We start from the raw sequence: 15107 nt of genomic DNA, 5'->3' as shown, positions 1-15107 counted from the left end.
TCTCAAAACGTTTTCTTTTATCTGAAAATGTAGTGCAATATTGTGACAAAAAAAATCTTTGGGGAGCATCACCCATCTCCGACGGTTTCTTGTTCCTTGATACTCTCCTTGCCTTATATGTTTTGTATCTGTTATGTAACAAAATATAATTATTCTCTGCCAAGTTTGTTCAAATCATGTCACTGTGATTTATATTGTCTGGCCCTGATTTTTAGTAAGCACAAAACATGACCACCATTTTCTAATCTGATTATAGTGAAACCTTGTTAACTCCTTAAGTCATATTTTTGCGCAATTTTTCATGAAACTTGCCCATACAATTTGTTCTAATGATATCTTGGCTGATTTCTAAAATGGTTATGGCACCATCACAAACGCTGCTCAGCGCAGTTCAGGGGTTTTGGGACTTCAAGCAACTAAGGGTCTTCAGTCTCTCTTGTTACCTAAAAATGGGTCTATGGTTGATAACTATTGTAATCATAGACTTTGTATTTTCCATTTGGTGAAAAAAAAAACGTTCGTGATTAAATGTTCTTTAAATATGGATAGAAACAGATTGGAAAAGATATTTTTGTACTTCATTTAATTAGCAATATTTGTTTTGAGACTTAAGTATGTGTATGCAGTCAAAATCGGCCACAACTTATTTGCTTTTCTCCAGAAAGTAAATGAGTCTCATTTAAGTTCTTATATTTGTATTCATGTTCAATATTTGTCTGTTTGTAGGTACTTCCAGCAGACAATGCCCTTGCTGGTCAAGGATCCCACACTTTACTGTGTGTCTGCCTGGAATGACCAGGTACTACTTGTACAGGGATTTTTTCCCCCAAAATTACAGCCTCTTAATGATGCCCAATATGCCATTATATGTGTCATTATACAATGGAATGATTTGACCAATGGCAAAAAGAAATTATTTTTATAAAAATCTAACAAGATTTCCCAACAAAGTTGCAGAACTTTTCCAATAAACTTATTAATTGGTTTATTGAGTTTATTTTACAGGGACATAATTATGTAACACTTTATAACATCACTTTTAAAATGCAGTTTAACGTTCACTTATAAAAAATGAAATACTGTTATTTATAATCAGATTAATAATAATTATGTTAGATATGAGGCTCCAAAAAAAATCCTGTAGTTTACTGGGAAGCACTTACATGTAGCCATGATTCTAATGGTATGCAGGAAATCAAGTTACAAAACTATGTGTCTAAATGGAATGATCAGGTTTATGTGGACTAAGTAACACCCTGCTTTGGTTGTAATGGTGTCATTTAGATATAGGGTAGAGCTAAACTGTGGGTGTCTGCATGGAATGATCAGGTATATGTGGACTAAGTAACACCCTGCTTTGGTTGTAATGATGTTATTTAGATATAGGGTAGAGCTAAACTGTGGGTGTCTGCATGGAATGATCAGGTATATGTGGACTAAGTAACACCCTGCTTTGGTTGTAATGATGTTATTTAGATATACGGTACAGCTAAACTGTGGGTGTCTGCATGGAATGATCAGTTATATGTGGACTAAGTAACACCCTGCTTTGGTTGTAATGATGTTATTTAGATATAGGGTACAGCTAAACTGTGGGTGTCTGCATGAAATGATCAGGTATATGTGGACTAAGTAACACCCTGCTTTGGTTGTAATGATGTCATTTAGATATAGGGTACAGCTAAACTGTGGGTGTCTGCATGGAATGATCAGTTAACTCTATTATTTGCAACACTTACTTTGAATGATTCAGAAGGTGGATGTTTTAAGTCATGCACTGTGCATACACTGATAGGGCCTGTTGCCTGTCCAGAAGCTGGTCACTTTTACAGGTACTGATTTCTTCTTCCTGAAAACCATGGGTATAGGATAGGAATAATTAGTTAAGATGTGAATCAATTATGTCTCATGTGTCATAATTCCTTGCCCTTTAGTGCAAGGGGTGACACCATAATAAACAATCACTTAACTATGTTCTCTGCAATTATAACATGGTGATAAGGTAAAACACTTTTAAAAAATGAACAAATCATCATTCCATTGTGGACTTCACCCATAGGCCCACATGGGATATGGAAAAGGTTCACAACTAGTACCCTTGGTAAGTAAATCATTGAAACTGTGATTCAGTACAGTCCCTTTTTACAGGGATATAAACACTCATCTTTTTCAGGGATATGAACACTCATCTTTTTTAGGGATATGAACACTCGTCTTTTTCAGGGATATGAACACTCATCTTTTTTAGGGATATAAACACTTATCTTTTTCAGGGATATGAACACTCATCTTTTTCATGGATATGAACACTCGTCTTTTTCAAAGATATGAACACCTATCTTTTTCAGGGATATGAACACTCATCTTTTTCAGGGATATGAACACTCCTGTCAGGATGAGAGGCTGCTGTACCGGATTGAGACAATGCCTGGACTCGGTTGGATGTTGAAACGATCGCTGTTTATGGATGAGCTGTTACCACAGTGGCCCTCAGCTGACAAGGTATACTGGAGGGTGACACTTTACCATGAGTTTGAATGGTATGAGTCTCATTGTGGGAAAATTGGGTAAAATTTATGTGGGTAAAGTGTCGTCCCATATTAGACTGTGCAGTCGACACATGCTTATCAGAGATGACACTTTCTGCATAGACTGGATTTTCTTTTAAAAGAAACTTGTTCAACAAAAAATTCAATAAAAGCGGAAATTGTCGTCACTCATGATAAGCCTTTGCAACATGCAGTCCAATGTTCCCAGAACCAGGCTCTTATGCTCATGGTTGAGATTGTTTTGAGTAATTTATTATAATATAATAATTGTTTGGGGGGAGGGGTAGAGGTAGCCGTTGGAAAGAGATATGATGCATATGAAAGTGATTGTGTGAATTTCTTATGTGCATTTATTCAAAGGATGTTTACTGTTTATTTTGTTTCACAATCTTGTGAGTATTATAATGAAATAAAAATACTTAAGCAAAATAAATTTAATTAAAAATGCTATATTATCAGGTGATTGTTATCAGAAAACTGAAGATAGCCTGTTGTTAGTTTTTGGTATTTAAATAATCCATTCAGTGTGTTTTGTATGAAGTTTTAAATAATTATTGTTTCGTGGATGTACGAAAGTAAGATTTTGATATTCGTAAGTCTGTCTGCAAATATGGCTTTGTAAAGAATTTCTTAAATTTAGATTTTTTTCTTTAGATATTGTAAAAATGTGTAAAATGTAAGAAGTAATATTGTAATACGTGTAAAATAGCGACATTGAATTTGAGTTTTTTCTTGAAAAATTGTGCATATATAAGTAATCCCTGATAATTCTGTATGCAAATTTGCAGCTTTGGGACTGGGACATGTGGATGCGAAACAATGGAATCCGAAAGTCTCGAGAGTGTATCATCCCAGACGTGTCCCGTACCTACCACTTCGGGGCCAAGGGTCTGAACGTCAACCCACACTTCCAGGAGAGTTATTTCAGCAAGCACAAACTACAGAGTAAACCAGATGTGAAACTGAAGGATGTGGATAAGTAAGTGTCATTTAATACACAAGTAAATCGAAAAACACACAACTTGTTTGAATTTAAACTAGAAATGGCGCGGCTGACGCGTATCCCCACGCCGCAGATTTTGACCTAGGGGTCAGATCAAAATTCCAAATAGTGCACTGTCACACATATGCTCATAGCTACCATGTGTTTAATTTTCGAAGTTCTAGTGCTTATAGTGTAGGAAGAGATAGTGGCCAGGACGGACGGACTGACGGCGGAGATAACCACATAATGCCCCCGCTCAAATTCGGAGCGTGGGGATAAAATAATGTGATTGAAAGATGTGGATAATTAAGTAACAGTTAAAACGAAAGGAAATATTACAAAACAACAAATTATTGATTGAAAGATTTGCAGAAGTTAGTAATTGCTAATACACTTCAAAACAAGTATGTAAACAATTATTGTATCACATACATATGTTATGTATTATTTATGATAAATGGACTCGCACTAGAAATTATAGTATATTTTTGTTTTGCTCTGCAATTACAAATACAGGGAGTTGGCAATTGCAGAAATCAAGTTAATAATTAGGAAATACCCATAAGAATTCAGGTCAGAATATTTTTAATACACCTTTTTGCATTCAATTTGATGTAAATTGTGTTAAATATGTTAAATTCCAGAATAACCAGTGAAAATTACGAAGTTTTAGTTCGAGATTTAATTAAAAGTGCCAAAGTGCTGGATCATTCCAAGAATCCATGTGATGAACACTTCATTCCTGACTATAATGTAAGTTGATCTATTCATTAAAGAAGATTAAGTCTCCAACCTCTTTTCTGTAGATTTATAGAAGATGTATTGTAGGTTAATCCACTGTCAATTTCAGTTAAGCCATTTAAATTCAACAGCACAGAGCTCCAAAAAAATTTCTTACAAATTTGCTTTGAAACACTTAAATACTTTTTTTTCAAAATTCAGTTGAGAAACTATTCTACATGTAAAGGTAGGTGAGGCTAGTAAAATAACAGCTGTAATGACTATCTATCAAATATGTGAATGAAAAGTAGGGCCGAGGGTACTCTGTGATATCATTTCTATCAATACTTGCCTTAGAACCGACACCATTGCTGAGATCACTGTATTCCAAAGCCAAAAAATTCGGGAGTTGTCTTTCAATTTATCCAAAAAAACATGGAGTATCAGAGAGAAAAAAAGTTCCAAAGAGTATTTTAGCAATTTGTTAATTTCATACATTCTTATTTGTTTGGTACATTGTAACATGTTTAAACACAAAGATTCTATGTTTATCATGAAATAATGATTGCATATGTTTGATAATTCTATCACACTGCGCATTGAATGGATTTTAAATGCTTCAGAGATCAATTACAAAGCCTGATGTGTATTTTTTTTTTGTAGGATGAGACATTTGTTTTGTATATAAAGATGAAAACCCCTCAGGATTATGAAACATGGAAACAGCTTGCCAGGGTATGTTACCGGGTAGCTATTGAATTGTACTAGATGCACCAAGTGTAACAAATAAAGTTTATTGCAATTTTTGAATACCATATATATACATAAGATCTCCTTATAATTGAAAATACCAGTCTTTGTTAATTGCACTTTTGTTATAAAATGAGTTAGCATTTGAATATGCAATAGAAAAATAATGTTTTTCAATATAGTTAAATTTCAATATTGTTTGTTTCAGTGCTACAAGCTGTGGGATTTGGACGTGAGGGGATTCCACAAGGTAAGAGTTGTCTCTGTGCCTAAACATTTGTGATAAATGTTACACTCTTCTGTCATTAACATCTTTAAAGCATGCATGTGTCACACTCATATTTGTATAGGTGTTTAAGACACCTGAGTGAAAGCCAGGTAGCTCCGTTGGTAGAGCACTGGACTATGAACCTGATGATCGTGGGCTCCTTCCCAGGATTTGCTACATTACTTGTGTCAGGGTTGATCATGAAATGGGCAATGCTCTGTCAAAAGGGGGTTAAATGCATGTGCGTAAAGTGTCCTTCCAGATTAGCCTGTGCAGTCACCATAGGCTAATCAAGGACGACACTTTCCGCCTCAATTGGAGTTTTCCGAAGAAGAGACTTTCTTCAAACAAAAAATATGATAATGGTGGAAAGTGTCGTCCCTGACTAGCCTGTGCGGACAGACTGCATCAGACCCCCCTTTTCGCAGAGCACGGCCAAAATCTATTTTACAGCCATTGCCCTCCCCCATTTCCACCACTGATTAAAGTAGGACAGTTGTCAATTACTGGAAGAGTTAAGTGTGTGCTCTAAGTACTGGTTAATCAGCTAACCCGGGACAAGTTTGTGTCGGTTAACTGGCTGCTGTGATATGACTCAAGTACTGTTGCAAACTTACACATCAGATCCAAGGGAACAAATTGCAAAGAACAGAAATTAACGTAAAATAACAGGAGAACATATATAACATTTATATTCCTCTGATAAGAAAGTATTGCATTTCATGTTTTAAAGGTTTTCTAAAGAGCTGTTGAGATTTTATAGTAAACTTGATTTTTAGCTCATCTATTTTTGTAAACAAAGTCGGCGTCCGATTAAGTTTTGCGTTTAGGTCCACTTTTTTCATAAAGTATCAATGTTATTGCATTCAAACTTGGTACACTTACTTACTATCATGAGGGGACTGGGCAGGCAAAGTTAGATAATTCTGGCTTGCATTTTGACAGAATTATGTGCCTTTTTATACTTAGAAAATTGAAAATTTTGGTTAAGTTTTGTGTTTAGGTCCATTTTACTCCTTAAGTATCAAAGCTATTGCTTTCATACTTGCAACGTAAGGGGACTGTGCAGGCAAAGTTATGTAACTTTGACTGGCATTTTGACGGAATTATGGGCCCTTTATACTTGAAAATTTTGTTAAGTTTTGTGTTTTGGTTCACTTTACCCCTTAAGTACTTGGAACACTCGCAAACTATCATAAGGGGACAGTAAAGGACAAGTTGCATAACTCTGGTTGTCATTTTTGGCCCTTTTTTGACTTAGTAACTTTGAATATATGGTTGCATTTTGTGTTCAGATCTACTTTACTTCTAAAGTATCAAGGCTATTGCTTTTAAACTTCAAATACTTTCATGTTATCATGAGGGTACTGTACCTGGCAAGTTGAATTTTACCTTGACCTTTGAATGACCTTGACTCTCAAGGTCAAATTATTAAATTTTGCTAAAGTTGCCATAACTTCTGTATTTATGATTCGATTCGATTGATACTTTGACAAAACAAATCTTACCTGACATACCACATTAGACTACACCCAAACACTCCCCCACGCCCCCCTCGATCCCCCCCCCCCCCATTATTTTTTAGCTCACCTGAGCACAACGTGCTCAAGATGAGCTATTGTGATCGCCTTTTGTCCGTCGTGCGTTGTGCGTCGTCAACATTTACCTTGTTAACACTCTAGAGGCCACATTTATTGTCCAATCTTCATGAAACTTACTCAGAACATGTGTCCCAATAATATCTTGGACGAGTTCAAAATGGTTCCGGTTGATTGAAAAACATGGCCGCCAGGGGGCGTGGCAGTTTTATATATAGCAAACCTTGTTAACACTCTAGAAGTCACATTTATTGTCCGATCTTCATGAAACTTTGTCAGAACATGTGTCCCAATAATATCTTGGACGAGTTCGAAAATGGTTCCGGTTGGTTGAAAAACATGGCCGCCAGGGGGCGTGGCAGTTTTCCTTATATGGCTATAGTAAAACCTTGTTAACACTCTAGAAGTCACATTTTTAGTCCAATCTTCATGAAACTTTGTCAGAACATGTGTGCCAATAATATCTTGGACAAGTTCAAAAATGGTTCAGGTTGGTTGAAAAACATGGCCGCCAGGGGGCGTGGCAGTTTTCCTTATATGGCTATAGTAAAACCTTGTTAACACTCTAGAAGTCACATTTTTAGTCCAATCATTATGAAACTTGGTCAAAACATGTTTCCCAATAATATCTTGGACGAGTTCGAAAATGGTTCCAGTTGAATGAAAAACATGGCCGCCATGGGGCGGGGCAGTTTTCCTTATATGGCTTTACTGTATGGTAAAACCTTGTTAACACTCTAGAAGTCACATTTGTGGTCCAATGCTCATGAAACTTGGTCAGAATATTTGAACTAATAATATCTGGGCTAAGTTCAAAAATGGTTGAGATCATTTAAAAAACATGGCCACAAGGGGGCGTGGCATTTTTCCTTAAATGTCTATTTACTACAAAACCTTGTTAACACTCTAGAAGGAAGTCACATTTATTATCCAATCTTTATGAAACTTGATCTGAACATTTGTTCTAACAATAGCTTGAGTGAGTTTGAAAATGGTTATGGTTTGTTGAAAAACATGGCCGCCGGGGGGGGGGGGGGGCAGTTGTCCTTATATGGCTTTAGTGAAAACTTGTTGACACTATATTAGCCACATTTATTGGCCAATCTTCATGAAACTTGGTCAGAACATTTGTCCCAATGAAATTTTGCCAGAGATTGAAGCTGGGTCATGAGCTCAAAAACTAGGTCACAAGGTCAAATATAAAAAAAACATGTTAAAAGTCACTTTTTTGGTCCAAAATAATCTTCATGAATCAGCTTGCATTTTTTTCAGAATAGTCTAGGTCCTTTGGCTTTCAGGTGAGCGCCTTAGGGCCTGATGGCCCTCTTGTTTTATAGCTTTATAGCTTTTGTGATTGCCTTTTGTCCGTTGTGCGTTGTGCCGTGTCAACATTTTACTTGTTAACTCTCTAGAGGCCACATTTATTGTCTAATCTTCATGTAATTTGGTCAGAAGATTGGTCTCAATGATATCTTGGATGAGTTCGAAAATGGTTACGTTTGCTTGAAAAACATGGCTTCCAAGGGGCAGGGCATTTTTCCTCATATGGCTATAGTAAAATCTTGTTAACACTCTAGAGGCAACATTTATTGTCTGATCTTCATGAAACTTGGTCAGAAGATTTACCCAATAATATCTTGGACGAGTTTGAAAATGATGCCGCAGGGTTTTTTTTGGCCCGATTTTATAGCCGAAATTCGGCTATGTTCCCAATCCCAAAAAGTATACTTTTTTCCCAAAATGTGGCAAAAAATTCCCAATTTAAAAAAAAAAAAAAAAAAAAAAAAATTTTTTTTTAAATAAGTGTCTTATGTGTATTTTATCTCAATTATAGTTCAATTACATCTAACAAAGTATTATATGATGTTGTTCTTTTAATTTGATTGATTATAAAGAGTTATATCAAATTTAGTATTTCCCTAATCAGTGGACTTTTCGTTTGGAATAAAAAGGCTAATGAATTTATTTTCCCAATTTCATGAAAATGCCGACAAAATTCCCAATTCCAAAGCCATGGGCTATCGTCCCAAAAAGTGGGGAAAAAAACCCTGTGCTGGTTGGTTGAAATACATGGCCGCCAGGGGGCGGGGCATTTTTCCTTATATGACTATAGTAAAACCTTGTTAACACTCTAGAGGCCACAATTATTTTCTAATCTTCATGAAACTTGCTCAGAAGATTTGTCCCACTGATATCTTGGATGAGTTCAAAAATGGTAACCTTTGCTTGAAAAACATGGCTGCCAAGGGGCGGGGCAGTTTTCCTCATATGGCTATAGTTAAATCTTGTTAACACTCTAGAGGCCACATTTATGGTCCAATCTTCATCAAACTTGGTCAGAAGATTCATCCTAATGATATCTTGGACGAGTTCGAAAATGTTGCCAGTTGGTGTAAAAACATGGCCCCAAGGGGACTGGGCATTTTTCCTTTTATGGCTATATAGAGTAAAACCTTGTTAACACTCTAGAGGCCACATTTATTGTCCAATCTTGATGAAATAAGCGGCATTTTTATGCCCCCTTTCGAAGAAGAGGGGGTATATTGCTTTGCTCATGTCGGTCGGTCTGTTGGTCCGTCCACCAGGTGGTTGTCAGAAGATAACTCAAGAACGCTTGGGCCTAGGATCATGAAACTTCATAGGTACATTGATCATGACTCGCTGATGACCCCTATTGATTTTGAGGTCGCTAGGTCAAAGGTCAAGGTCACGGTGACCCGAAATAGTAAAATGGGTTTTGAATGATAACTCAAGAACGCATACGCCTAGGATCATGAAACTTCATGGGTAGATTGATCATGACTCGCAGATGACCCCTATTGATTTTTAGGTCACTAGGTCAAAGGTCAAGGTCACGGTGACCCGAAATAGTAAAATGGTTTCTGGATGATAACTCAAGAATGCATACGCCTAGTATCATGAAACTTCATGGGTAGATTTATCATGACTCGCAGATGACCCCTATTGATTTTGAGGTCACTATGTCAAAGGTCAAGGTCATGGTGACCCGAAATAGTAAAATGGTTTTCAGATGATAACTCAAGAACGCATATGCCTAGGATCATGACACTTCACAGGTAGATTGATCATGACTCGCAGATGACCCCTATTGATTTTGAGGTCACAAGGTCAAAGGTCAAGGTCACAGTGACCCGAAATAGTAAAATGATTTTCGGATGATAACTCAAGAACGCTTTTGCCTAGGATCATGACACTTCATAGGTACATTGATCATGACTCGCAGATGACCCCTATTGATTTTCAGGTCACTAGGTCAAAGGTCAAGGTCACAGTGACAAAAAACGTATTCACACAATGGCTTCCACTACAATGGACAGTCCATATGGGGGGCATGCATGTTATACAAACAGCCCTTGTTAGTGGTGGAAGTTCAAGGTCAAGGTCATTCTTCAAGGTCAAAAATAAAAATAAAATAATTTCAAAGCGCGTTCTCATGAAGTTGCAAATTTTGAGTGGGGGAAGTTCAAGGTCAAGGTCATCCTTCAAGGTCAAGGTCATCCTTCAAGGTCAAAGTTTTTTTGTTTTTTTCATAGCAGTGTTCTCATGAAGCTGCACATTTTGCGTGGTGGAAGTTCAAGGTCATTTTTCAAGGTCACGGTCATCCTTCAAGGTCAAAGGTAAAAAAATTAATAATTTCAAAGCGGCGTTATCATGAAGCTGCACATTTTGAGTGGTGGAAGTTCAAGGTCAAGGTCAACTTTCAAGGTCAAAGGTCAAAAAAATAATATTTCAAAGTGGCGTTCTCATAAAGCTGCACATTTTGAGTGGTGGAAATTCAAGGTCAAGGTCATCCTTCAAGGTCAAAGGTAAAAAAAAACATTTTTTTTTTTCAAAGCGACGCAATAGGGGGCATTGTGTTTCTGACTAACACATCTCTTGTTTTTTTCAAACATTGTTAAAAAACACAAATATTTATTTTTAGTATTTTATTTTTGAAATACCGTCCAACCATCCCTTCCCACCCAAGAATCCCCCCCCCCAAAAAATAAATATTTTTTTTATTGCATTTTTTTTTGCATTATTGGAAGATAATGTAATAAATGACTACACCACCACACTATACACCCCTCTCCACTCCACCCCTCCCTCCTTTGTGATTGAAATTGAGATAGGTCCCTACACCTTTAAAAAGAAAAAATAGATGAGCGGTCTGCACCCGCAAGGCGGTGCTCTTGTTTAAATTGTACCTCTCGTTTTGTACAGAGCATGTGGCGACAGTTCCTACATGGGAAACATCTGGTGATAGTGGGTGTCCCTGCCTCACCGTACTCGTAAGTACACAAGTATTTATGCTTTGATGTGGGGCAAAAATTGTCATATTTTATATGAACCTTTATGTGAATTCTTGTTACAGACTTTTACTTGTTTAACACATCTTTATTTTTATTCAAACCAACTGTATTTGTGATGAAAGACAAACAAATAAACATCCCCTTTGTATTCTTCAGTGATCTCAAGCCTGCTGATGTGAATCCCATATACCTGCAAGAGCCCAAGAAAGAGACTCCAGCAACAGAGAAACCTGGCTGAACTTCATAGTCTCATAGAACATGGGCTCTCTTATAATAGTTATATATATGCATATAGACTGCACGCTCATATATGCTTATAGTTGATCTATATACATTGGAGAATGTGAGATTACCAATATATACATACATAATGCGTGCTGACCCAAGTACACATGAAAACTGTAGACTGAGCTCTATATACACACATAGATATGCTGCATTACCTTTATATACACACATAAAAATGTGGGTTGACCTCTATATACACACATAGAAATGCCGGTTGACCTCTATATACACATATAGAAATGCCAGTTGACCTCTATATACACACATAGAAATGTGGGTTGACCTCTATATACATACATAGAAATCCTGGTTGACCTCTATAAGGATAGACAATGCAGATTGACCATACACTTCAAAGTGCATATAATAAAAGAATAAAGGCTGATGCACATATGCTTACATGTATATATGTTTCAGGTTTGAGTAGGATTTATTTCAGAATACCTTAGGCTTTTAGCCCATGAGAACGCATACGTATAATAGATATAATACACAATGTAGTCAACAGTGGTCAATGACATATAAACATATAATTTTAGCAATATAAATTTAAAATTTACAACATTGAGATTAATACCAATATATAAATTAATACATGGGTACAATGTAGACTCAATACATACACATACAGAATAGAAAGTCTGCAGTCCTGCTTATTGTTGTAGGATGCGGGTGAAGCAGTGTCAGATGGTATGCATCATGTTGTTTACTTTTTGCATTCCCTTGTATTTACATGTATTGCCAACGAAATTATATAAACTGTCTGTTCATGCAGTATGTAAATAAAGTGAGTGTCTAGTGAGTGACTGAAATGTGCAAGTCACATGTGTAGAATTTAAAAATGTCTTGAGCATAATTGATTTCTATGAAAAGAAGTGAGAGTAATAAACTGTGATACTTCTGAAGTTGTTTTTTTTAAGTACTCGCAAATGGAAATTTTCAGCCAAAGATGAATCTCTAGAAATATGTGATCAATTGAAACATAATTTTGTTTGTTTCCAAAGATAAATACTGACCTCTGCCATTGGCAAGCATGACTATGATGCTGTTTTACCAAATGATTTCTTTTTGGTCTGTTACATATACATGAGCCTGGCTCTGTGAAAAGGGGATTTAATGCATGTACGTAAATAAGTGTTGTCGCACAATAGCCAGTGCAGTTGGCACAGGCTAATCAGGCACAACACTTTTGCCCTAAATTATATTTTTCGCTAAGAAGAGGCATAAAAGCGGGAAGTGTGGTCCCTGCTTAGCCTGTGCAGACTGCACTGGCTTATGTGCGAGGACACTTTACGCACATGCATTAAACCACTTTTTTCACAGAGCATGGCCCCAATATATTCTGTGTTAATGTCTGTTATTTAGAAGAAATACAATTGTTTAAGAATCGGATGATTTTGGTCTCTGATGGTGATTTTGATATTGAAAGTAAAAACTGACAAATATTTTGTTGTGAAAAAATCTGTGATTATTTTTGCTGTTTTATAAATCCAGCTATAGATTTCTGTATGTGTGTCTGTTAAAACCTTCTGCTGTTCATTCGCCTGTCTGTTTATCAGAAACTGAAATAAGAGAAAAGTTCATATCATTTAACTGGATCATGCTATTTCTCAGAAGCACTGAAGAGTATTATAAAACAATACTTGATATATTTACCAAGGGTCATGTGTTACTTATAAGAGACCATTAAATTTTTATAATAATTAAAAAGTCAGTTTTCTGTTCATACTAAAATGGAACAAAACTAAATATTTCTTTTTCTCAACAATTACATAATATTGTCATGAAACATGGTATACAGATCTGACTTAATGTTTGCCTTTACTGGTAATCCTTTCCTCTATTCACCCATCAATCCGTCTCTGTGATCTGAGAAAAATTAAAAGACTCGAAAAGTACATAGATTGTGATCATGAAACTTGATATACATAGGTATAAAGAGTGATGAGAGGATTAAATTGACCATTCATTCCTGTACATTTTATCTAGAAAGTGACTTGAAATGAAGTACACAAAATAATGCATTTTTTGCGAAGGTTCATGACATACAAAAGTGAAACTTCTATCTATCATGATTAGCAATGTGACGGTAATACACATATTCTTCCTTCAAAAGTAGTCGATCATCTGGTAAAAAATCTTAATAATGCTGTGCTAAATACAGATTTTCATTATGAAATCTTACATGTGAACAGATAATTTGCAATATGAACGTTATGCAAATATATATTGTAATTGATTAGGGTCATTTTTTTGCCTTCTACACGAGCTGTTATTCTACCCAGTTTGGCTTTTGAAGTAAATTGATATTAAATAATATGTGAATAGTATAGTTATAATGAAAAATGTTGCTTCTGTTTGTATGTTCGTTGATTTAGTGTTATTGGTATCTTACCACCTATGCTGTAAATAGTTAATTCTATTTATGTTAAATAATACTATTTCACTGGATGATAGTGTATTAGCTTAGTGTGTCATTTGTATATTGTCAAACTATATTTATATTTATAGTAAATGGATGACAATGGGAACATGTATGTATTCAATTAAATCAAAGTGCTTCCACCTACAACTTTAATACTTCATATGTAGTTGCACCTTGATGAGTTCTACACGCCACGCCCATTTTGGGTCACTAGAACAAAGGTAAAGGTCACTGTGACCTCTAAAAGAAAAAAAAAATCTGACAAGCTTTCCCAGCCGAGCATGGCACCCGTTATGCGATGCTCTTGTTCAAAATTAATCTGAAGTTTGAAATGAAGACAAGCCATTCAAATATATAAATAGTGTGTCTTAACGCATGGGTCGAAATGTGTGTGCACTTTTTATCATCCTATTTATTTTATAGAGATAACTTAGGCAAAATAACAACAACATGGCCCATTTGACATTCTGAAAGCATGGAAAGTATGATAAAAATGGTAATGAGAACTGAATATAAAGAAAATTTGCAATCACTTATAACTAATCACCATCATATAAAATGAACATTGTTGGAATAACAAATAGCTAATTCTAACTAAGAATATAATTTCATGATGGTAATTCCCTGTACAAAACTTTTGCTTTCTGATACCATATACAAATTCAAAATATACAATAAGATAATTGATGAAAATAAATAAAACATAAATCTAAGAGCAATACTTTTTACACACAAATTAGGTAGTCATAAAGACAGCCCTGTTCACCCGTACTTTGTTGTTAATGCATTACTTGTTACCCTAGCAGTTCACACGGTGTCAACAACTTTGACCTAAACATGGGCATAGAGCACTAATGCGTAGCTGTTTTACCCAGCTTTTCACCTTAAATGACTTGCATAACGCCAGCAGACACGCATGATTATATTTGAATAGTTCATAGGCTGATTCGAGATAAAACCTCTGAACTTGGGCTACATCACTGTGTCTGTGCTCAGTGTAAATGATGTAGCACTGTTCAGTGTAAGGAATTCTCGACTACTCTGTATGTTCAAACAACACAAATTGTGGCCCAATTACAATTACGCGTTAAAATCCATCTCACAGAATTTCAGCGTCAGTACTCATTCATAAATCGCCCAGGGAATATATAATTGACTATGGACAAACACAGTTTTTCTTTCAAGATGAGAAAACAAACACTACCGAAATA

General features: G+C 35.8%; 1 protein-coding gene across 6 annotated transcripts in view; it reads left to right on the top strand.

Moving 5' to 3' along the window:
• LOC127862153 (protein O-linked-mannose beta-1,2-N-acetylglucosaminyltransferase 1-like) overlaps nucleotides 1-14002 on the top strand; it is a 75821-nt gene extending 61819 nt beyond the window's left edge. For all 6 annotated transcript variants that reach the window (XM_052401149.1, XM_052401152.1, XM_052401150.1 and 3 more), the window contains 8 exons: nucleotides 727-799; nucleotides 2374-2502; nucleotides 3338-3528; nucleotides 4179-4287; nucleotides 4918-4989; nucleotides 5213-5254; nucleotides 11095-11162; nucleotides 11340-14002. In XM_052401149.1, the coding sequence (XP_052257109.1) occupies nucleotides 727-799; nucleotides 2374-2502; nucleotides 3338-3528; nucleotides 4179-4287; nucleotides 4918-4989; nucleotides 5213-5254; nucleotides 11095-11162; nucleotides 11340-11421 (766 nt within the window). In that variant the 3' untranslated portion in view covers nucleotides 11422-14002. The remainder of the gene's footprint in view (nucleotides 1-726; nucleotides 800-2373; nucleotides 2503-3337; nucleotides 3529-4178; nucleotides 4288-4917; nucleotides 4990-5212; nucleotides 5255-11094; nucleotides 11163-11339) is intronic.
• Nucleotides 14003-15107: the final 1105 nt, after the last annotated feature.

This window comes from Dreissena polymorpha, chromosome 16 (assembly GCF_020536995.1).
Source record: "Dreissena polymorpha isolate Duluth1 chromosome 16, UMN_Dpol_1.0, whole genome shotgun sequence".
NCBI lineage: Eukaryota > Metazoa > Mollusca > Bivalvia > Myida > Dreissenidae > Dreissena > Dreissena polymorpha.
The sequence above is the reverse complement of the archived record's forward strand: the minus strand, read 5'-3'. Positions and strand labels throughout refer to the sequence as shown.